Source organism: Homalodisca vitripennis, chromosome 2, assembly GCF_021130785.1.
Source record: "Homalodisca vitripennis isolate AUS2020 chromosome 2, UT_GWSS_2.1, whole genome shotgun sequence".
Lineage (NCBI taxonomy): Eukaryota > Metazoa > Arthropoda > Insecta > Hemiptera > Cicadellidae > Homalodisca > Homalodisca vitripennis.
In genome coordinates, this window is record NC_060208.1 from 60,916,681 (window position 1) to 60,940,295 (window position 23,615).

The 23,615-nt window shown below is 31.7% G+C and overlaps 1 protein-coding gene across 1 annotated transcript in view; it reads left to right on the plus strand.

The window, feature by feature from the left end:
* Positions 1-22,806, plus strand: part of LOC124354031 (eukaryotic peptide chain release factor GTP-binding subunit ERF3A) — a 39,643-nt gene extending 16,837 nt beyond the window's left edge. The window contains exons 2-10 of the mRNA XM_046804183.1: positions 180-446; positions 2,318-2,464; positions 3,532-3,677; positions 6,676-6,977; positions 8,991-9,165; positions 10,191-10,278; positions 13,666-13,841; positions 17,177-17,345; positions 20,161-22,806. Of these exons, the coding sequence (XP_046660139.1) occupies positions 180-446; positions 2,318-2,464; positions 3,532-3,677; positions 6,676-6,977; positions 8,991-9,165; positions 10,191-10,278; positions 13,666-13,841; positions 17,177-17,345; positions 20,161-20,204 (1,514 nt within the window). The 3' untranslated portion in view covers positions 20,205-22,806. The remainder of the gene's footprint in view (positions 1-179; positions 447-2,317; positions 2,465-3,531; positions 3,678-6,675; positions 6,978-8,990; positions 9,166-10,190; positions 10,279-13,665; positions 13,842-17,176; positions 17,346-20,160) is intronic.
* The last annotated feature ends 809 nt before the right edge of the window (positions 22,807-23,615 follow it).

The following is a 23,615-nucleotide window of genomic DNA, read 5'->3' on the forward strand; positions in this document are numbered from 1 at the left end:
TTTGATAGGACTTATGTTACAAAAATTAAGTACAGTAATTGAATATGAACTTGTTCAGATGTTAACTTCATCAGATATACTATAGGTTGAACACAAAACGAAAATCTCGGTTGTACCTTGACACATTAATATTGTTGGTTACAATTTGGGTCTAAATAATGATTGTTTTTTTTTTACAGGAGTACCAGTGGTGGAGGTGGAGGGAGACCGAGAGCCCCCGGGGGCCCCGAGCCCCACTCCTCCTGCCGACGCCCCCGCCGCGGACAGCTGGGAGGCGGCGGATGACAGTGACCCACTGCCTCCACTCCTCACACCTGAGGAGGATGAGGAATTAGATGAGCTTGAGGAAGAAATTGTCATTAAGCCCAAAAAGAAGCCTAAGAGTAGCTCGGAAGAATTAAAAAGCAAGAAGGAACATGTCAACGTAGTCATCATTGGACATGTCGGTAAGTTCTTGTTTTCATTCATTTTATTTAGGAGATTTAGTATTAAATAAATTTATTATCAGACATAAAAATAATTGAACTCAGGGAAATGTAATGAACACCAACATGGCCGAACAACAAGAAATCTTTATCTAATTTATTTTTGTAAGTGATTAATGAATTTTTGTAAGTAAATGAACAACATGAAATCTTTATCTAATTTATTTTTGTAAGTAAAACTCAAATGATGCTATATTGCATTCTTTTGTTGTAAACTATAATTATTTCTAGGAACATTGATATTTTAAAAATGTCTGTATCTTGAAAAATAGATGAGCAGTGATTAAAATGAGAAACCCTTACAAAATCGCAAAAAGTGCCTGCCATTCCAGAGCTAAGTATGTATGAATTCACAAGAGAATAACTAATTATTAAGAATAAGTAGTAAGATACAATATTGATTGGTAGTTAAAATGAAATAGTAGCCCAATTGATAAAACTGTTTCAAAATAAAATGGGTCTCAGATAAAACAGTTAGACTAGATAAAACTGGTCTCAGATAGTGTGAAGTATCTAGACATTGTGGAAGGTGGTTTGAAGTAATCAGCTGTTCCTAAACCGGTTGGAACTAGTTTATAGCAGTTTACAGAACAGGTCTTTCTACTTCAAACCTAAACCATTGAATTCAGACATACCCTGTTATCAGCAACATCTAATTATTTCAGCAGAAACAACAATATGTTGTTAATGTCTACAACGAAATATTTTGCAGTTTCTCACCTGCATGTAATGTATGATGTTTTGTTTTATACCTAAATTTAAACATTAAATAACTGAGTTGAAATTAATGAATATCTTTGTTAAAAATTATCACAAGCCATTGTAAAATATTGTTATCTATTTTTAGTTTTCATACCTTTTGTATTAACCAGATTTAATTAAAGTACTCTCTTAGTTAAAAGAAAGTTTATTATTTGGACATAATTATTTAGACTAATAAAACTTCAGTAACATCTACATTTTTATTTTAGTCACTAATTTTTTATTGTAATAGATAATTCAAGAATTTGAGTATTTTATTATTTGTGGAGCTCTTGTGCTGTAAAATAAATCAAATTGATTTAATCAAGGTTTAATTTTACATTTTGATAATACTTTTTTTATTGCATAATATTTTATGAAAATAAAGTGTTCAAACTAATTAAGTTGGAGTTTAACAATTTTCTTTATACAGTTATAAGGAAATGGTTTAGAATCTGCATCTATGTTGTAAGTACAAGTAAAGTATAAACAAAAAATAATATAAAGAACATCTGTTATTTTAAGGTACATTAGTTGAGAGAAGCAAACGTTAAAATGTTAGGACCTTTAGTCAATATTTAAAGCTCTTAAGGATCTAATGAGAGCCATATCTCTTTGCACATATTGGCAGGCTTAGTTTAAGAACCAACAAGTGTAAGTTGCAGGTGCTGTCAGGTTAGTACACCGACATCCGTGTAATTAGGACTGTCTGGACTATAAGGGTTAACCATGTTTTTACTTTTCGTTTGAATTATAATAAAAGTGTCAGTTCTATCTGCCGAGGCAAGGCTTGGATATTTTTCTTTATAACTAATATGTTTGTTAAATGGATAACACTTCCTATAGACCAGTAATTGAAATGATTCCTTTTCATTCTCTCATTTTAGTTTCCCATCTAAAAATATTATTGGTTTGTTTTACTTTTTTAAATTTTGAATACTTTTTGAAGAATCATATCTGTCTTAGGAAATATTGTGCTCACTACACTTTTCAGTTTGTTATTTTCTAAATGTGTATTATTCAGCAAACAACAGTTTCTGTCATTGCACCATATCTGTGGTAAATGATATTTCTATATTGTTTCTCTGCAGATGCTGGAAAGTCCACTATTGGAGGACAGATTATGGCATTGACCGGGATGGTGGACAAACGGACGCTGGAGAAATATGAGCGAGAAGCGAAGGAGAGAAGTAGAGAATCCTGGTACCTGTCATGGGCCCTTGACACCAACCAGGAAGGTAAGTCTTTTAATGGTCGTGTTTATGATTTGCATCTAGAAACATGCATGCACAATGTATATCATGTGTTTCATTCACTACACGTATGACCAAATTTGACCAGTTTATTTTTTGTATGTGAAATAATATTAAATTATTGCAAATTGATCATTAAGTATAATTTTATTTTATTTAAAAAAAAAGTTATACTAGTATTTGGTGTTAGAGCCCTGACAATTTTACTTACTTTTTTGACAAGTTTATTTGTCAAGTTATATTCATAAGAACTTGTCAAACAGACTCAGGCTCAACTACTTGACATCTCTTGTTTCTAAAAAATGTTAACAGTACAGGTTTTGTGACTGCAATAGATTTTAAATATTTTCAGATTCAACAAACTTCATAATTATGTTTATATTAAAAGTACCTGATGAAAAATCATTGTTACATTAATTAGTGGCATTAATATCTTCATCACTGCTTTTATCAGTTCAAACTTCTTATGTTTGAGGGGGCAATTGTCTGGAAAATAAGCTAGGAATACTTGAGGTTGATGGACCATATCTTGATAAGAAATAATCCAAGTCAGAAACATTGTGTTTCAACTACTGCTTGAAACACTGCCCAAATTAATTACATCGTTACTTAGAATATCCAGATTAGAAACAAAATTGTCACTTAAAACATCCTTTTCTAAAACCTTCTGAACTGTATGATCATTCAAAGGTTAAAAACTTACCTCTTCACTTATCATTGGATAGACAATCACAGAAATTATAAGTAACACTGTGAGCTTTGAAACATTGACTTATGAACGTTATGTTTTAATTTTATACACCATAATAAGTTTAGTTATTGAAGACCAATAAATTGTGAGTATTATAATAAGAGTCACAATAGCAGTAAATATTATTTTTCAGTTGGCCGCTATTTCTGACATTGGCTTTTTAAGCCAATGCAGTATATCCACCATTGGCACTAAAAGGTTTAAACATTCTATTTTGTAGTGTAATAGGTTTCGTCCGTAACTAATTTTTCTCTATTTCTATAAATCTAAACTGAAATGTATTTTATGTGATATATTACAGAGAGAGAGAAGGGGAAGACAGTTGAAGTAGGAAGAGCTTACTTTGAGACAGATAAGAAACATTTCACTATTTTGGATGCTCCTGGACATAAGAGTTTTGTGCCAAACATGATCGGTGGAGCCGCACAAGCTGATCTGGCAGTTCTTGTGAGTTCCTTCATTTTCATCTTTTTAAAAACTTCTTTTGATATTTTCAGAGTACTTAATGTCTTTTTTAGGTTTAAACATTCCTGTACATAAATATAAGAAACACAAACTAGAAAAAGGATTTTGAGTGAGTTCATGTAAAAGGTTCTTTATTTTACAATCCAACTGGAATTTTCATGTTAATTAAGTGAAACTTTACCATATGCAGTCAAACCTGATTAACGTGAATATCAAGGGACTTTCGTTTTGTTTTGAGTTAAGTACAGGTTGAGATATGAATTGTTCAAGTTATTAAGATATAGTTTTATCGAATTGGACTTACAGTGGTAAATAAGATATAGAGATAACGAATAGAAAATTCGAGTTACAGAGGTAAAAACTGTTGTATTCCCTAAAACCAAGAATAAAAATAAACCTGGAATTACTGTGTATAAAAATGTATCAAAATTACAGGAAATAGGAAAATGTAAATAATGTTTCACATTACTTATTGAAGATCGCTAGGTCCGTGAAAAAATTCGAGTTATAGAGATAATATTGAACTTGTGTGTTTATAAGAGACTTATACTTACTTAACTGTTGGACTTTAAAATAGTATGGACTTGATTTACAGAGGTAAAATTTAGTCGTAAGATTATTTTGAGTTATCCACAGTAATTTTGTTTGATTTTCTTTTTTTTGTCCTGAGGGAAAAGGACAGTTTGTCCCCGCGCTTGGTCTTAAAAGGACCTTTGCGCCTCCCTTACTTTAATTTTGTTTCCTCAGTTCCGAGGCTTTTGCAAAAACCGATTTGTTTGATTTAGGTTTATGTTAAGGGGGTTGGTACAAATTTAAACTACTGAGCTTTGACTGTATTATCCATAGGTAATGAACCTACATATATGTTTTTGTTATGTTAATTTTGTGTTGAGATTATTCCCGTTGATTATTAAGTACTTTACTTCTGATAAAGTACTTATATTAAAGTAATATTTGGACAGTAAACCTCCATGTACAAATAAATTTTACGTCTGCTTATTCAATAAAGTCATCAAAATTTAAATTATAATTCCAGAAATAAGATACTACTATTTCATAAGTCAAAAATCAAATCATTTTCTTTAAATCTTATAATTATGAACCAGAATAATTACACTACCACTATTTATTTTTAACACATTCACTGCTGAAAAAAAATTGACCGATCATGGTAAATGCGGGAAAATTTTTTTTCTAACATACTCAAAATGAAGTCAGGGCAGCCAAAAGGTTTGTACAAGGTTTTCCAGGTAACCTCACTGCCAGATTTGGTGACGTCATAACTGTGACAATTGTTGTCAGTCGCACCTGGCGCCGGTCCCCGCGTAGTCAGTACCGCAGGACAATGGGTCTATTACTCCCGAATGGCACTGTCACTCGTGGAAAACATTGTCAATTGCACAAATAGTGAAAAAAATTTGAAAACAGTTCATGAACATGGACTGAACTCACATTGGCAAAACTCTCTGAACTTGAATCGGAATCGTTCTGTTCACTCATAAAGTCTTCCACTAGTTCATTGTCATCCTCCATATTGCCTAAATACAATAATAAACACACAGTCATCTTACACCATACACTACCCACAACAAACAATACAGCACAGCCAGCGAATGAAAATTGCGAACCACGAACGAATTGCGAATAAACAACGTATGAGGCAGGCACAACACGCGGCAAATGACACCGTTCCACGGCAACTGCTAGGCTCACACTGAGGCAATGGCAGCGAAGTGAGCAGATGTCTGCTATTGTTGTCATCCGCATGGCACACCATTGTTGCATGACAACAATTGTCATTACCCGCAGTGAATGTGTTTGATTATTCAAACAACCACAACCACCAAACACTGTGAAAACAAGTTCTCTTTGTTTTTACAGTAAGAACTTTCAAAAACTAAATCTAAATTTAACCCTAGTACTGCTGGTAATTTTTCCTTAAATACCAGCTGACTTTTCTGATTGTAGCAAAATTGCAAAAATACAAACATTTTTAACAAAAGTTTTTAATGATATATACACAGAGTGTTTCAGACCACCCATCTCAAATATCTAATGGTCAAATGGCTAACTCCAGTGATTTAGTTTAAAGGGATTCAATCGCTAAATCAATCTTGCAGAATTTGTTTTAAATAATTTCCACTCTGTACAAATATAGGGTGGCCTTAAAACATAGGGTCTCATATTCGAATCTCAAAAAACTTGTCATGAAAAACTTGAAACAAATGCAAACATGTCATGTCATACATCATTTTAAAGGATTCTTCACCCGAAACATTTTCTTTAACATTTATTATCCAAAAATGTTATTATCTTTATTCGTTTCAAATGGTGGTCTAAAGGGTATAGAAAACAGCACTTGTTTGTTTTTTATTGCCACACCTGTAATGTGAATCCACACCAAAATAAAATTTGATTTTGATACTTCATGAGATACTTTGAATACTTTGAGCTTTCAAATGATTGCACATATGGTTATATTTTTCAAAATGTTTCTACTACTGTAAAATTCACTTTTTTGAAAATATATTAATGCCCAGAACCCAAAAAAATCTTTGAATTAAGAATCACTTTTTGGCCCAAACAAAAATGCTCTAAAATATACTTCTAAAAGTCAAATAAAAGTAAAATGTCTCACTAAAGAAAATAAATAATAGTTAGTTCTATAAATTTCTTTCTTACTCAAGTTGATTTAGTCAACTAAATCAAATATACCATACAAAGCCCAAGTCCTCTATCAGTAGCTGTGAACATGATAGGCAGCTGGGCCGACCTTTAGGTCATAGCTTTAACAATGGGAGCCTCCTACGATCTGGAATTCTCCTGGACAGGTTCTGGCAGGAACTCACCAGAAGCTACTGATTCTGGTTTACTTCTTCAGATTAGTTTGGAACTCAAAAAAATACTCTATAATGTAGCGTTTTATTAATCTAATATCAGTAATTAAAAACTTTATTGGTAAACTTTTGTGCTTGCTTAGGTGATATCGGCACGGAAAGGTGAGTTTGAGACGGGTTTCGACAGAGGTGGCCAGACGAGGGAGCATGCCATGTTGGCCAAAACAGCAGGCGTGAAGCACCTCATGGTCCTCATCAACAAAATGGATGACCCAACTGTGGAATGGTCAGAGGAGAGGTACAACGAATGTAAGGAGAAGATACTGCCTTACCTGCGGAAACTGGGGTTCAATCCGGCTAAGGACCTCACGTTCATGCCTGTCTCCGGACAGACCGGACAGGGACTCAAGGACCAACTTGAGGAGAGTGTATGCCCATGGTACAGGTGAGTTTGTGTAGGCCTTGAATTATTCACTGAATTGGTGTCTATGTAGTTCTTGTGGAAATGTTTACATTAATTTAGTCATAGTGTATTTTCAGTGGAACTAGTTCAATTTATTACAGTTAATTAAATGTAAAATATAAGATGATATTTAAATGTTATACTTAATAGATGTTCAGTGGCGCAGCCTATTTAGTTCAATTGTTTGGAGAGTATGTTCATTTTTAAGTCTTTCTTAACCCTCTCCTGGTCGAATTACCGCAACGCGCTTTTGGCGCTACTGGGCTGAATTAAATCGGGCGCTCTGATACGACGGGGACACTTATTCTCGTTTTTACTAAGTTAAGAACGTTATTTTAATAAAACTATTATGTATTGTGCATCGTTACAAAGATGATTAAATCCTCTATAATAATGTTGTATTTATTTTTAAAAAAATATTATACTTATGAGGTAAATTAAAATCAAACAAAAAGTCAAACTTACATGAAAAATCTTGTTTTGATTGATTCTGAAAACAACTAACAAAATGATTTCAGTAAATGAGTGGTTATAAAAAGTCTCAAATAGTTCATCAAATTACGTAACATAGCAGCACAAGTCAGAAAGAATTGTACTACTAAACAACTAAATCACCGTCAATGAAGTAATCAATGAACCGTTTCAAATTATTAATCCTAGATAGCGTCCCTAGTCATAAAACTATGAATAAACAAGGCAACAATGACACTGCCAATAGATATTTCCAGTATTAGTTCCCCAAACAACCGTATGACAGCAGCACAAAGCAGTGGGCGTTGATAAAGCAGTTGGAGGCGTTTGGACTTTTGAGCCAGGCGCCCTGCCGAGGCGTTTCGAGGCGTTTACCCGGGAGGGAGAGGGTTAAATATTTTATGTTTGAAACAAACTATTGAAAGTTATTCATTCATCATAATTACTCATGATAAAATAAAAATTCAATTGAACAATCCTTTTTTAACGAATTGATACAAGTTTATGTAACTCTTATAAATTAATAAATACTGAAAAAAATGAAATGGGGTATGACTTCCAATGTTAGTTAGAGGCTTTTAGGCATAAGAACCAATATTTAATTTTGAAACAGTTGAAAGAAATCTAATAATTTTTAAAATTGGAGTAATAACTAAAATATAACTATTAATTTAAGAGACAAAGAATTAAATACAAATTTTAAGTTAAGTTTTACTATTATTGAGAATTTAAATCTTTTCTAAATCACCTTAATGCAATGATTACAATATTTTTCGTCTCTGAAAATACTTTTAGTATTTGTAGACACAACAAAATGAGCATAAAGGTGTAAAGCTGATAAAGTGTATAGTTAAAAGTTAAAGTTAAAGTGAACAAAATCTCATTTCATTACCCTGTGAAATGTTAAGAACTCCTTATAAAATTGTAATATTCAACCATTTTAACTATATACATTATATGACTTGTTAAAAACTTTTGGTTTTCATATTTATTTTGTAAAAAATTTTACAGATTGATGGGTTTTTAATAAGTATTAAAATATATCAAGCTCAAAAACCTATAAAAATTACACAAGTATGTACATTTGTAAACAATATACATATTGTAAACAATATGTACATTTGTGTGTTTGTTAGAAACATAATAAAATTGAATGTAACAGTTTACTTACAGCTGGCACATGTGCTACATCACATATAAATTTAAAAACCTTATGTAAATACATACAATTCCCAAGTAAAACTCCTATTATGTATAATTTTCAAAAAAGTATTTTTCAGACGTAATTAAACAAATTTTTAATATATACTTGTAGATTTTTTTCTAACAATATAAGCTCAGTAATGGGTAACCAGAATTTTTAAGCAAAATATATGAAGTGGTCAGTAAGTTCATAACAAAATTTGTTTTAAAGCCATGATTTTACACTGAAAATAAATGCAAGTACAAGGGAACAACAGGGTTATGGAAATTCAAGTGGAAAGATCTAAAATACTTTTCTAACATATGGATTGCCATCTACAGAGGGGACCCTTTCATTACGTTTATCGACAACCTGCCGTCACTTAACCGCAAGATGGATGGACCATTCCTCATGCCGGTGCTGGAGAAGTACAAGGACATGGGAACGGTGGTCATGGGAAAAGTGGAGAGTGGTGAGATGAAGAAAGGCCAGTCTCTTATCCTCATGCCAAATAGGGTAAGTGGAGTGTTGACAAATTCTTGTGTCTAATTTCGTAGGGGAGAGTGAGAAAGAGAGTACGTGTGAATTTGAGTGGTTGTAATGTTCAAAACACAAGTCACGTATCAGTCACAAACTGATTGTCTAATTAATAATTAAAACAAGAAACCAAATTCTATACACAACTTGAAAAATTAGCTTGTGTCAAGTTATCAGCTTATGCCTGGTGAGTTGGCAACTGTAATGGCCATCTTTCAACATGGTGTGGACCACCTCATTGATCATGTTTCATTTCTGTCTTGACTATTACCTTTGGTTGCACTTATACAACTACCTTTTTGCAAGAGAGTTTGATTATTGAACAAAATTAATAACAAATTTCTGTGGGTATTGTAGTCATGAAAAATTGGTTTAATATTACATTAAGTAAAGTCTTTTAGTGCCATGAGCTGATTAGATTGGTGCTGTCATAATGTGAGAAATCCAGAGTGCTAATTTATCACCAGTTCAAATTGTATTCCCTATTCCTAGCAGGTGCAATTTTTACTAAATCTCTAGTTTTTTATTCTTTAGCATAAAAGGTTTTTATATGAGACATAGGTGATACAATAACAAGATAATAATTTTGAATAGTATGCTGGGTGTAAAATCCTTCCAATTCATCTAGATATAAGTATAATATATAATTAGTAAATCAACCTATTGAGCAAAGTTAAACCATTGTTTTTATTTTCATAATGATTTTATAACTACAGAGTGGAAATAAATAGAACACTACATAATGCTATTTACCTTTATAACCACACTTGTATAGGCTTTGCTGAGTTATTCATCATATAGAAAAATAAACTGTTGTAAAATTAAAAAAGAGTAAATTTATTGAATTTTGCTCCTACTTTTCAGCTTGTATTCTTGGTTATGACTAGAAAGTTAATTATACTATTTGTAATTATTTTCTTAAATAAAAAATTAGTTAATTTCTTATAAAAATGTTTTATTTAATTGTGCTGGAAATATAATACCTCTGCACGTTTTTATCACAGACACCAGTGGTGGTAGATCAGCTGTGGTCAGATGATGAAGAAGTGACGTCAGTAGGCCCTGGAGAAAACATCAAGGTTAAGCTGAAAGGTAATTTTAGTCCATGTCTCTTTTGTGAATCTCATGTTTACAGTACAGCAATCTATTTGAGGTAGACAGGTCCAGAAATGGAGTATGAGAAGAGGGTTAAAGAAAATATTATAATACAGAGTGAATTCAAATAGTAATACGTTGTTAATATGAGTTACACACACAAACAGGTAATATGTTCATGGGGAAAATAATATTTAATATTTTTATTATGCCTATCAGGAAAAGTGGACTTCTCAATGAAGTTTGAAGTAAATAACAGTACATGTATTCAGTAATGGATGGGCAGAAAGAAATTGTTTAGTGTTAGTAGTAGAAATGAAACATCTTATTCAATGTTTACTGACTCATTGCCTCATATATATGACTTGTTAACCAACTAGAAAAATAAAATTATTCATTAGAATGAAACATTGTTTTATAAGGTCTGTAAATAAAGTAATGAGACTGATATGTTTCCTTACCAAACTGGCAACACTGTAACTCTGACAAGTAGTCACATGCTTAACTAAACAGCTGATCAATAATTAGTATTAATTTCATTAGTCTGTTACTGTCATGTGAGTTGTAAACAAACTTGCAGCAAAACAAGTTTTGATGAGCAAACAAATGAGTGAGAACAATTACGAGCAATGTTATTCAATAAAACTTTGTGAAACTTCTACTGTAACAATTGAAGAAAGCTTATGGTTACGATAAGAGCTCAAGTTTTTAGATGGTTTAATGCATTTTCAGATGGACAAGAATCGGTTCAGTATGACCCTTGCTCTGGAGACCATTATTATCAAAATGTGATGAGAATACTGGAAAAAATCAGAGATTTGGTGCGCATTGATCAACAATTGACTATAATAATGATTGCAGAACAACTTGATTTGAACCATACGACAGTACATCAAGTTTTGACGGAAGAATTAAAAATGAGAAAGATTTATACAAGATTGATTCCAAAAATTCTTATTGTTCATCAACAGAGATTTTGATAGAGGAAGTTTTTTGAGATTTTATGGGACGAATTGAAAGATATGCTGATTTTCTAATACATGTAAATTTGTGATGAATCTGGGATTGTTTTATTACAAAAACAACGTCAGAGTAAAGAATAGCACACTTCCAATTCATCTCGTCCAAAAGAGGCAAGATAGAGCAAATCCAGTAAAAACCATGCTTATTTCTTTCTTTGATTCCAATGGTATAGTCCATAAAGAGTTTTTGCCTGCAGGGTAAACTATAAATCAATACGTTTATCGTAAAATCCTCTGAAAGGACGCGGATTAGATTCGGTGAAGCATGAAACCAGTCATCAAAGATAACTGGATACTCATCTTGACAATGTGCTTTGCCATCTGCACTCTCAATTACTGAGTTTTTGACCAGATAAAACATTCCTGTTGTTCCTCAACCACCCTATTCTTCTTGTGACTTTTTCCTGTTCCCTGAGGTACAAATCCACCTTAAAGGACATCATTTTGGAACAAAAAAAAACATAAAATTAAATTTGACCGACCAACTGAAGAACAATCCAGTTTCGGAGTTCCAGAGCTGCTACGAGGAGTGAGAAAATCCGAATTAAGCTGTGTATTACTTTCCAAGGAACTACTTTGGAGGAGACAGAGTTCGTATATAGATATGTTGTAAATCAAACGTATCATCGAACCCTCTTTACTTTATTTACAGACCTTATATATATATATTACTCAAAGATTACCAAATTTCTTAGTAACTAAAGAAAAAACATTTACATAATAAAGCACTAACTAAAGTAAAGCACAATTAATTCTTAATTTACATCTGCCTCTATAGTATTGCTACCATGATTGCTAAAGACAGGTGATTACTGTTAATGACAGCAAATTACTGAAATTTTTAATTCAAGAGTGTATATGAATTTTCAAAAAATTCATTGATATTGTATAAATTATATTTATTATTATAATATAATAATAATGTATACAGGGTTTGTTCAAAAAGTATCGTGACTAATTTCTGCGGGTTACGTAAGATTGGATTTTTTGTGCCGTTATGTTGGTACTCATGTCTCTGATGTATACCAACAAGTTTGGCCATTTTGAATTTTCATTTTACTGTTGACAGATGATTTGCTTGCACGTGTCATGGCTCATCTTCGATTTGTGCCTATTCAAAAAAATGGATCCAAGAATTTGTATCAAATTTTGTGTTAAAAAATAAATAAAGTGCGTGGAAGCATTTTGAATGTTATCTGTGGTTTATGGAGAAGATACCTTTGACCGAAATAACGTTTATCTGTGATACAAAACACTCTCAGAGGGCTGAGAAGATGTGAAAGATAAACAGGGTGACGGACGCCCGAGTATGTCAAGAACAGACGAAAACATTGATGAAGTGAAAGAATAGTATTGGCCAATCGTCAAATCACCCTTAGAGAAGTTGCAGAGGAGCTGAACATATGTATTGACTCGTGCCAATTTTGATTTTTACCAAAAAAAGCAGTGCATTACCACTCTGTCTGCAATGAACCACATTTGCTCCAGAGGGTCATTACCAGTGACAAATAATGGGTTTATGTTTATGACGGAGAAACCAAAGCTCAATTATCCCAATAGACGCTGCCTCACGAGCCAAGACTGAAAAAAGCGTTCCAAGTTAAGTCGAATGTGAAAGTTTTTCTTATAGTTTTTTTAGTTTATGATGCATTATGAGTTCTTGCCATAGTGCAGAACTGTCAATAAGAAATATTATCTGGAAGTTATGCACAGTTTGCACGAAGCAATCCGCCAGAAACGCCCAGATTTGTGAAAGAACAAAAATTGGCTTTTTCAGCACGATAATGTCCCTGCCACGCATCATTACTTGTGCACGATTTTTTGGCCAAAATATACACACTAATGATGCCACAGCACCATATTCCCCATATTTGGCCCTCTGTGACTTTTTCTTGTTCCCGAAACTGAATAGATCTATGAAAGGTCTACGGTACACTACGATTGACAAGATTCGAAGGAAGAGTTGAACTAGATCACTAAAAATAACTTCTGAGTGCTTCAAGGCTTGGAAGAAACGTTGGCATAAGTTTATAATGTCTAATGGGGATTACTTTAAAGGGGACAAAATTGAAATTGATGAATAAGTAAGTAATTTTCGGGGGGAAAAACAAAAGTTGCGATATTTGTTGAACAGACTTCATATTTATTTCAATAAGTAATGTATTGATAAATGAATGTGAGTTATAGATAGCGAGATGAGAGCTTCAGACTGTGGTGAATTCCACCCTTACTGATAAGTTAAAACCTGTAAAATTTTATAGCAGATTATCAGTATTACAGTATACATAATCTACCATACCATTATTTTATAGTTGTACTCTGAATTTGTGCGCTAATGTTAACCGAAAGTTGTGTTTTCCAGGTATTGAAGAGGAGGATGTGTCACCTGGGTTTGTCCTGTGTGACCCAAGTGCCCCAGCACGTACCGGACGCATATTTGATGCCCAGGTAGTGATTCTGGAACACAAGAGCATCATTTGTGCAGGCTACTCAGCTGTCATGCACATTCACTGTGTAGCTGAGGAGGTCACCGTTAAAGTGAGTTTAACCTAATAGAACTTATTCCAATTCTTTACTTCTGTTTGAATATGTGCATCTTTGAATCTCCTGTAAAAATATAATTAGTAAAGTAAATCAAAATTAAGTTTTTAACTAATATCTATGTTTTTCAGTTAACACTTTGAAACATAGCTTGTACAATTAAATTTGTGAAATATTTTGGTCTCACTTCAGTCAACAGATGTTAAATCAAAACAAATTATCGTAGGCAATGAAACAGGTGGAATTAACTAAGGAACTTTAAGTTAAACTAGACCATTGTATTCTGAATAAATCATCTGTACCACCTTTTGGGACAGGAAGAGGGTTTATTGCTTGTTGATGTTTTTTCTCCTGGGAACACAATATATTCTGAAACACACTGTGAGACCTTGCAAAAATTGTGCAACGAGCCATGCTGATTAAAGCGATTTTTATGCAGCAAAATGGACTGAAGAACTCATCACATCATTTGGGTGGGAACAATTTGGTCATCCTCCATACAGTCCTGATCTAGATCTGGCACCCAGTGACTACCATGTGTTTTTGCAATTGAAGAAGCATCAAAAAGATCCAGTGCACAATAATGATTACGGCATCAAAACGACCAGTGACTGTAAAAGCTTGAGAAAGCCTATAAGACAAAATGGCATATAAGAGTTTATTTTTCAATATAACAAGTTCCACAATATTGGCAGAAATTATATAGCAAAGTAGATAAAAGTGTGGGCTTTCATGTTAAAATAAAATTATTACAAAAATTTCACTTGTTTTAAACATTAAAACTGTACTTAGTAAAGAAATGTCCCTCAAAACATTAATAAATAAAGTCAAACTACAAGGGCTATCCAGAAAGTAGATACTTTTCACTTTGTAGCCGCTAGGGGGAACTATCACAGCCATTTTGATTTCAGGTGTTTCTCCTTTCAGTAGGTATCCAGTAATGATAGTGAGAGGTTAATTTCACTCTTTGTTGTTTTACAATAGCAGTTTAAAATGTGTGGCGCAATTGAAAATCCCGTGAGTTATTATGTGCGGTTGGTAATACAGTTTTTGTTGGCTAAGCACAATAAACCAATTGAGATTTTTTGCAAACTCTGTGAAGTTTATGGGAACAATGTGAGTCCTGAAGGTGGCGTATGTCAGTGTTGCATTAGGTTTAAAAATGACCAAACTAATGTGCATGATGATGAACAAAGTGGAGGGCCAAGCATTGTGACTGATGAAATTGACTCTAAAGTCAATGAGAAGAATAAAGAAGACAGTCAATTCACAATAACATAGCTCCCACATAGTTTTCCTCAAATTTTAAGGTGTTTGTTACACAAAATTGTTACGCTGAAGTTAGTTTACTATAAATGTTGTGCTAGATGGGTGCCAAAAATCTTAACAGAAACCCATAAAAATCAGTGTAGTTTGCTTCATTGAGATTTTTGGACTCTTAACGAAAAATATGGTGATTCGCTGCTTGATCGAATCATTACGGGAGACGAGACTTGAGTAAAACATTATGAAGGCCTGACTTGGGACGCGGCGCTTTGATGACGACGTGGAACTGTGTTACTACCTGATTGAAGTCTTAGGCAACTTAATTTTATAACACTGGAAATTCAAAACTAGTTCACAGCTATGATAAGTTCCTAAATTTATGTGGTGATTATGTTGAAAAATAGAATAATAATGTCACTTTCAAATGTATACAGTACAATTATTTGTTGTATTTTTTATGTTTTCATCAAAATGTAATAGCTTTCTGGATAGTGCCTGTATGTGCTACTGTTTATAAAATGTACTAAACAGTAAAATAGTATACATTTTTTTTGGTATTGCATTTGTAAGCATAACAGCAAACAGTGCTACTAATTTCTAACAGCTTCTTACTCAACTTCTATTATATGATATTATAGACAATAAGTGTCATAACATAACATAACAATACATATGACATATCATAACAATGCATATGACATAACAATAAGTTTTTTGGCAAAAACGTTCTATGTAAATATATTTTTTTATGTTTCTTTGTTGGAGTTGAGTAGTAGAGAGAACATGACTGCTCTAAATCTGTGCCTTAATTAAAGGGGTTTTTTATTTTATTTTTGAATTATGCATATTTATAAATTATTGTAATAAGCAAAATAACATTTGAAAATGTCAGCAAGTTAAGTTTGTGTAAATCCTTGCAATGAACTTCATGATTGCCTTAACTCTTTTGGAAATTACTTAATGATTATGGGCTGGTGTGAAAGGATTAAATAGTGCTCTAGAAAAATGTATAGATTATACCTGTGCACAGAATTTTATCCGTCCTTCAATGCTATATTGGTACTTTATCTGTTTGTGCTACAATGTTTCATGACCCTTCCATTTGAATTTGAACCATGTTGGTTTGTGTCTATTTAAAGATTTATATTAAATTCAACTGATGGTATAAACAAAATATTCATTCCTGAAAATGTAACCACAGGGAATTATTGTACTTGATTACTATAAAGAGTTATAACGAATTTTGCATTTTTATTTTAGATCCTCACATACATATTCAGTAAATTAAAAAGAAAAACGCTTCATTTTTTAAGGAGGCCATAAAACTAATGTAAACAGTTGCACAGCCATTTTGTAGAACATAACTTTCTTTCAATATACTTTTTATAGAGAAAAATCATTTTATAAATAAAAAAACACTTAACAATTTGAAAAATTATGATAATATTTATGTTATACAAACCAAATTTATCTGTCACTTAAGGTTTCTTTCATGTTTTAGCTCAAGTTCGTCAAAGAGAATAAAACTTTTGGACATATTTCATTGTTATAAAATATACATTATTCTTGATTAGTAGTGTAACACAGAAAAAAATAGATAAAGTTATCTTATTATTTTTATTTCAGATTTTGTCACTGACACATTTTTAGCTTGTTTTTTTATTAGTATTAAAAAAAACCTATAAAACGAGCCCTAATAAGCAAGGCTGTGAATGTTTGAACATAAGTTACTTAAAACTGGTTGCTTCCTTGACATTGTGATATGGAATTTTAACAGTTGCTTAAGGAAAGACTGAGGATTGAACTCTAACGTGGTTCAAGTAGCCATTCTTTCCCAGACTGCAGCCCTAAAAACAATTACTTTCATAATACAAAACCTATTGTAAATAACTATTTTAAGATGTTACATGAACTTATTAAGAATATTTCCATATACCAAAAGCAGATGCTTTTTGGCCGAAGTGGCCTTCTTAGTTGTATGTATGTACTCATAGTATATTTTCCTGAAGGACTGTTAGTTGTTTCCTTGTAGTTTCAGTGTTATAACCCGTCTTACCTTGTTTCAGGCCTTAATATGTCTGATTGACAAAAAGACTGGAGAGAAGTCAAAAACTAGGCCTCGCTTTGTGAAACAAGACCAGGTGGCCATTATGAGGATAGAGTGTGCGGGGGTCATCTGTCTCGAGCAGTTCAAACTTTTCCCTCAAATGGGCAGATTTACGCTGAGAGATGAAGGTAAGCTGGGATCTAATTGTGTCATGGTTATAATTTGTAGTTTATACAAATTAATTAACTATTTAAATACTTATAACCTTTTTTTGGGTTCAACTCTTTAAAACTTTTTAAATTAGAAAATAAGTTCCAAAAATGACTTAAAAAATTCTTACTTCCTTTAACCCTGGAGTTGGCAATTGACGTTATAATGTCAATTTGACGAGCACAGGTTTTGACAGTTTTATATAGTACATAAGTCAACACTATCACTATTGTTTATATACCATGTCAAATAGAAAGAATTGTTGATTTTTGTGGTGAAATTTGTTTTGTCATTGTGGTAACATTAATGTCACAGTGATATTTTAAATTTGCTAGGACAAACATCTTCATTCAGCCCTTTTGAAGCAGGTGTCTGATTTAGTCTCAAAAGGTATTAATTCAGGAGATAGTGTTATTTACTTATAAACGAGTTTATTATTGAGTTTAACGAGTTTATTTTTGTAATTATTATGTAGTATTTTTGTTAGTAATTTCATGGTTTTATTTATATATAAAATGTTGTAAAAATCTAGGCTGTTGTGAAGTGCAAAGTTCTCATTTCAATAATTTCCCAACATTTTGCTGATTGTTTATCATTAGAGAACTTGACCAGTCAAACAACCTAAGCCTTGATAGTGACACATAGGTTTCTGTTCATGCTTTCTGGAACCCCCAACTAAGCCAATATTTCAGAAAAAGTTCAAAATAAGTATTTATTTATTGTAAAATTAATCAATGAAATACTTTCATATCAAATTTTACTTTTTTATTTTGATTTTTGAAAATGATTATACTTAGATCCGACCACTTTTCAAAAGAAAGTTTTTGAAATTGAAACTTCATGGCATGACATTTATGAATTTTAATATTTTAAAAAGTATTACACTTAACCAGTGCAGTCCCACCACGTCAAAAAAATCATATTTTTTATGGTTTATGCACAGTTATCTCCACATCCCCTGAAAAAAGTAATGTATAGGTTTATAGTAGAAATGTATTTTTTACAAAAATGTTAAAGTACTGGTACAAAACACTCAAAAATGGCCTGTTATATGAAAACAAAATTACCACTGGTTCCAGGGTTAAATGGAAAGTTTTCAAGCCCTCCTACTGCCTGCTCCTGGAGTTTTTTCTGCCAACCAACTTTGAAATTCATTTTATAACTTAAAACTACATAGATGCCTGTTATAATTGTTTTTTATTTATACATAGGCTTGCATACAAAAGATAATATTTCTACCAGTACCAGTACGATTAAAACCATGATATTTAAACACAAGAAATGTAACTAAATATTGTTTTATAAAATTTAGACATGTTTTGTTTGGTAATAAACAGCAGGTACAATGTTATAAAAATACATGATTCAGCTGATCTGTCTGGATACAGTAAATAGAATAAAAAACTACAATTATTAAAGTATTACATTTACAAACTTCTCTGCCTAATTAAATCATGAAGTGCTTAAATTAGTTTCAATTGAAATCATCAGATGGCACAGTCCGTGCCAAAATATAATTTATTAATGTTCACATAAAGCCCAAAAATGTTGCTAATTAATTGAAGCACCTCCTTAGTTTTTGCTATAACAGTATCCCAAACTACCAGAAAGGGTCAAAAGTACTGTTTAGATGTTTTGATAGCCAAAACTTCGGCAGTGGTACTAGAAAACAGAAGGTTTTCAAGATATCCACATGGATTTTGTACATTTTATCACAATCACATAGGATTTTATTTCAGGAGTAACATGGGTAAGGGTCTATTCTTGATAATGAGTTTTGATTTTGCATCTTCTTTGGTTAAAGAATCAAGTCATGAATTGCTTGATAAGAATTAACTCTTTAGTCACCCTTCTTTTTAGTTAACCCTTCTTAATTATCACAGTGTTATATGATGTAAACAGATATCAGCATTTCAAACATAATTGCAACCAGACATGACGCAAATCCAAGTTGATACATTGTGGTTTTATTGTATTTGTTAACGAGATAGATGTAAGATTTTAAACAATTTACAAATTGAATGTGCTTTTCACCTTTCCATTTTGTTTTCAAGATTTACGCTTACTTTTACCACAAAATTGTAAAAGAGTTACGCTTAGGGTATATTATGCATACAGTACTTTATGACTGATGATTATTTGTACAGCACTTGTAGTTTATAATGTGTATTTTTCTGGTTGCTAGATCAATAGTAGGTGAAAATCAAAACTGTAACTATTCACAAAGAAATTACAGTTCTTTATTAACATTTTTAGTACTTATTTAGTAAGTACACTTATTTTAGTAGAACATGAAGTTTGTAGGTTAAAAAAAATGGATAACTACGTCAAGGGCACCCTTACCAGTGTTTTTTTAACGAGAGCTCACCATAGCTGTCAACCCCCTTCTGGAAGTCTTCAGTCCTTCCCCATATATCAGTCATCATTCTATAAACTAAGCACCGATATGTGGTTTCATATTGTTTATTACACTTCTCTTTAATACATCACAAGGAGAACTATTTGTGGTGTAATTCTGAGTGTTTTCCTAAAAATGGTATCTTAATATCATCAGTACCCTGTTATTACAACCACATACTCTTCATCAATACTTTTTTGAAAATTGTTTCCAATATATTTCTAAATTAATATGGATAACCAGGGTTTTTGGTCTTTGAAATAAAGGTTTTATTAATTCCATAAATTTGTAATTAATTTTGCACTTTAAGGGCAAAAGTGATAAAATTTTGATGAACCTATGTCATAACTAGAATGTCTGTTACAAATTAATGACTTGATGATTCTCTGTTCCAGGCAAAACTATAGCTATCGGTAAAGTGCTGAAGGTAGTCGAATAGAAGAGAATCGACTGAGTACAACAGCAGAGTCCATCTTCTTGTCCAACTACTTGTTTCCACAGTGAATCAATTTTGTTCCATTCGTAATTGAAATCAGATCTTTGTAGCTTGGCTTTTATTTATCTGTATAAATAATTTACAATCCAAAAAAAGTTTCATATAATCTGTTTCTACTCGGTTTTTAAATACAGCTTAAAAATTGCCAGTTTGTAGTTACATTTTTAGGAAGTAATAAAATATTCCCACAATTTTATCTACAGTGAATAGCAACATCTTTTAATATTTAGTAAATTGTTTTATTAATTAAAACAAATGTTTACTTCATTATTTTTCATACATTTTATTATTTTTATAATAATTTCTTTTTATTGATGCTAGTGAAAACTGAATTTTCAAATAGGTTGAAAATCTTGAGGCTGTTTTGAATATAGTTTTACTGATATTTAATCTATTTTTTACTAGTTTTGATAGGGATGAACCCTTTTGAAATGCTCCACTATTAATTCTCTACTTTTGTGCGTTCATGAAATATTTTTGCTATGTAAATGTTAAGGTAAAACTATATTTGGAATTAAAGTAAATGATTTTGCACACTCAAAATCTGTTTCGTTATCTTAACATATAAATTGTTCCATTTAAATTGTTTATATCTTAAATTTAACATTATTGGTCAATAATGTTTTTAGCTTCTCATCTTGTATGTAATATTCCACAAGTTATTTTCTAAACTTTATATATATATATATATATATATATATATATTTACACATAAAATACAGTAGTGACATTTTAGTTCACATAATAACAACTAATTTGATGGTTTTGATACTGTGTAATCTACTTTAGTATTGTATATTTTGCATTGGATAATCTGGTTAAGACGTATTGTGAATCTTCATGTCCACAGTTGGGTCTGTTGCATATTTTTGCTTAAGTCAGTTGGAGGAGCAGATGGCACCTGTTGCTTGGACATAACTTAGTTAAAATAACATATGAAACATAATATAAGTTAAAGAAATTTATACATAATATGAAGTTGTTACGTGGTATGGGATGGGACGTGAACCTCCATGTTTATCCATTAACTAATGTTGATTTATTTACCTTCTGTTTTGTTGATGTTTTCGTTTGTAAGCTGTTGGTCAATGTATGTATATATCTGCTTGGGTTGGAGATGTGAGGATACGTATAATAACGACTGTTTTATTTTCATTTGTCATTATGAACAGTTTTAAGTTTAAGTTGCGATTTAATCTAGCAGCGCACAGTGTTTGTTGATAATAGGTAAATAACGGTCTACGTGCCTACAATTCCTAAAGTAAATTATCAGTGAAAATAACTAAGCTAGTAATGTGTTTTAAATTTTTTACTAGGTTTAATTAAGCTTCCTCCTCCTTGTTATCAATCATTTTATGTAGGCCTTCAAAGAAGCTATTTAGAGATTTTTTTTGTAAACCAGCATTTTATATATAATTATTAAGTCTCAATTGTAAAAATATCATTAGAATTCCTAAACCTTCATGAAACCGATACAAGATTTGTAGTCGTTCAACTATTATAACTGTTATTGTACACTATACAAAATTTTATACTGTTAGTTTTAGTTCATAGGCATAGGGAAAACAGTTTGTTGCAATAAATAGAGATTTCCACATTTTTTGTTTACATTTAAAAAAATTAGCTGTACATTTACAAAAAAGCTTTTTAAATTGATATGAAATTATACAATATTAAAAATACACTTAAGTTCTCCATTTTGAGTAGAAAATCAAAAACAAAATTGCCAAAAACTTTAGTTAAAAAATAGTATTAACAAAAAATGTAAATGAATTTGTGCTCTTTATTTTTAAATTAATCTTTCAAATTATTCTACAGAAGAAAGCAAATAAAATCAAACAATTGGGAAATTAATGTGTGAAATAGGCATTTATTCTATCTCTTGCTGGCCTACTATGAAAGAATTTGAACAATAAGGTTATCTTGAACCTTTAGGTGCACAGATGAATTATTTTGTCTGTCTTCCATTGGATAATGTTATAGTTTCCAGTTACAATTCTAGTATTTAATCTGTTAATCTGTTTTTATGTTAGTTAGACAAATAGCGAGGTTTAGGCAAACTAAACAATTCTAAAGTCTAGATTTTTCCGAATAGAAGACTATTTTTTAATTAAAATTTTTATAACACCTAATAAATACTCAACTACGTACTATGACCGGTTACGAAATAGGCAGATACAATTTTTTAATATAAGCGGCTATATTATTTATTGTCAATTGTAATGTCGAGATTAATTTAATTATAATATTATAATTTGTATATTATGCAATTTAGTAATTTATCTATTGATTTATATAGTGACGTGGGAACCCACAGATGTCGGTGCTTTCTCCAAGTAGAAGCACTTTTGTATATAAGGTATAGATTGTGAGATCCATTGATATGTAATATACAGGTCATCGTTTTCTGCTTCGTTGTACACTGTGGTTGGTGGGTTCTTCGAGGCCTCTCTACTCCATGTTACTACAAGTCGAGTGATCAATATGGTTTATAAATTTTTTTGTGTGAAGTTTTTTTATGTAAAATAAAGACTATTTTCAATCAGTGTGTTTTTATTTTATAATTGTCAGTATCCTAGAAATTGGTGAATTGACTTTTTCCAAGAAAGATTTATTATGGTCCTTTTTAAGGTTTAAGAGACTGTGACGGTAAAAAAATGAATATAATAATATAATAAATAGTACATTGAAAAATCATGAATGCTGTATTATGTTTTAAAAACTTTTGTGTGGTGGACCTGCAGTCTACAATTCAAGTTGTATTTATTTGCTATGCTATTAGTCTGTTATGATTGTTCAGTGTGTTATGTAAACAACAAAAAAGTAAAATTAACAATATTGAGAGATGAAAGTACTCCTTCCGGTAAAGACAGTAAGTACAGTGAAACTCTGTTATAACGTCTCCTGCATACGCCTTTTTCCACGTCTATTCTATGTTTCACTATTGAAAAAATGTGTTATTAAAAAAATTTCATATTTAAGGTTTCCTGCTTATACAAACAGTTTTTCAGTACATTTTCATCTCTTACGACATTTTTGTCCCCAAAAATCATTTTTGGCTATTTTTATAGGACTGTGGCGGTGGCACGGCGCCAGTGAAATTATCACTGCGCTGTTGGTCCCCTAACAGTGTTCTCGGAAATCTGCACCTCACCGCCAGGCAGTAGGAATTTATACCTTGCACGTTACACAAATTATTTGTTGCTACGAAGGAGCATATGCCAATGCACAAACTCTGACTTGGAATCAGGGTAAACCTTAAAAAACCGTGAATTTAATTCACAAACCATAAACATTTCTCCAACCTGCGAATAAATAAATCAACATGCGTATCAAAAAGTCATAGGCCTATGT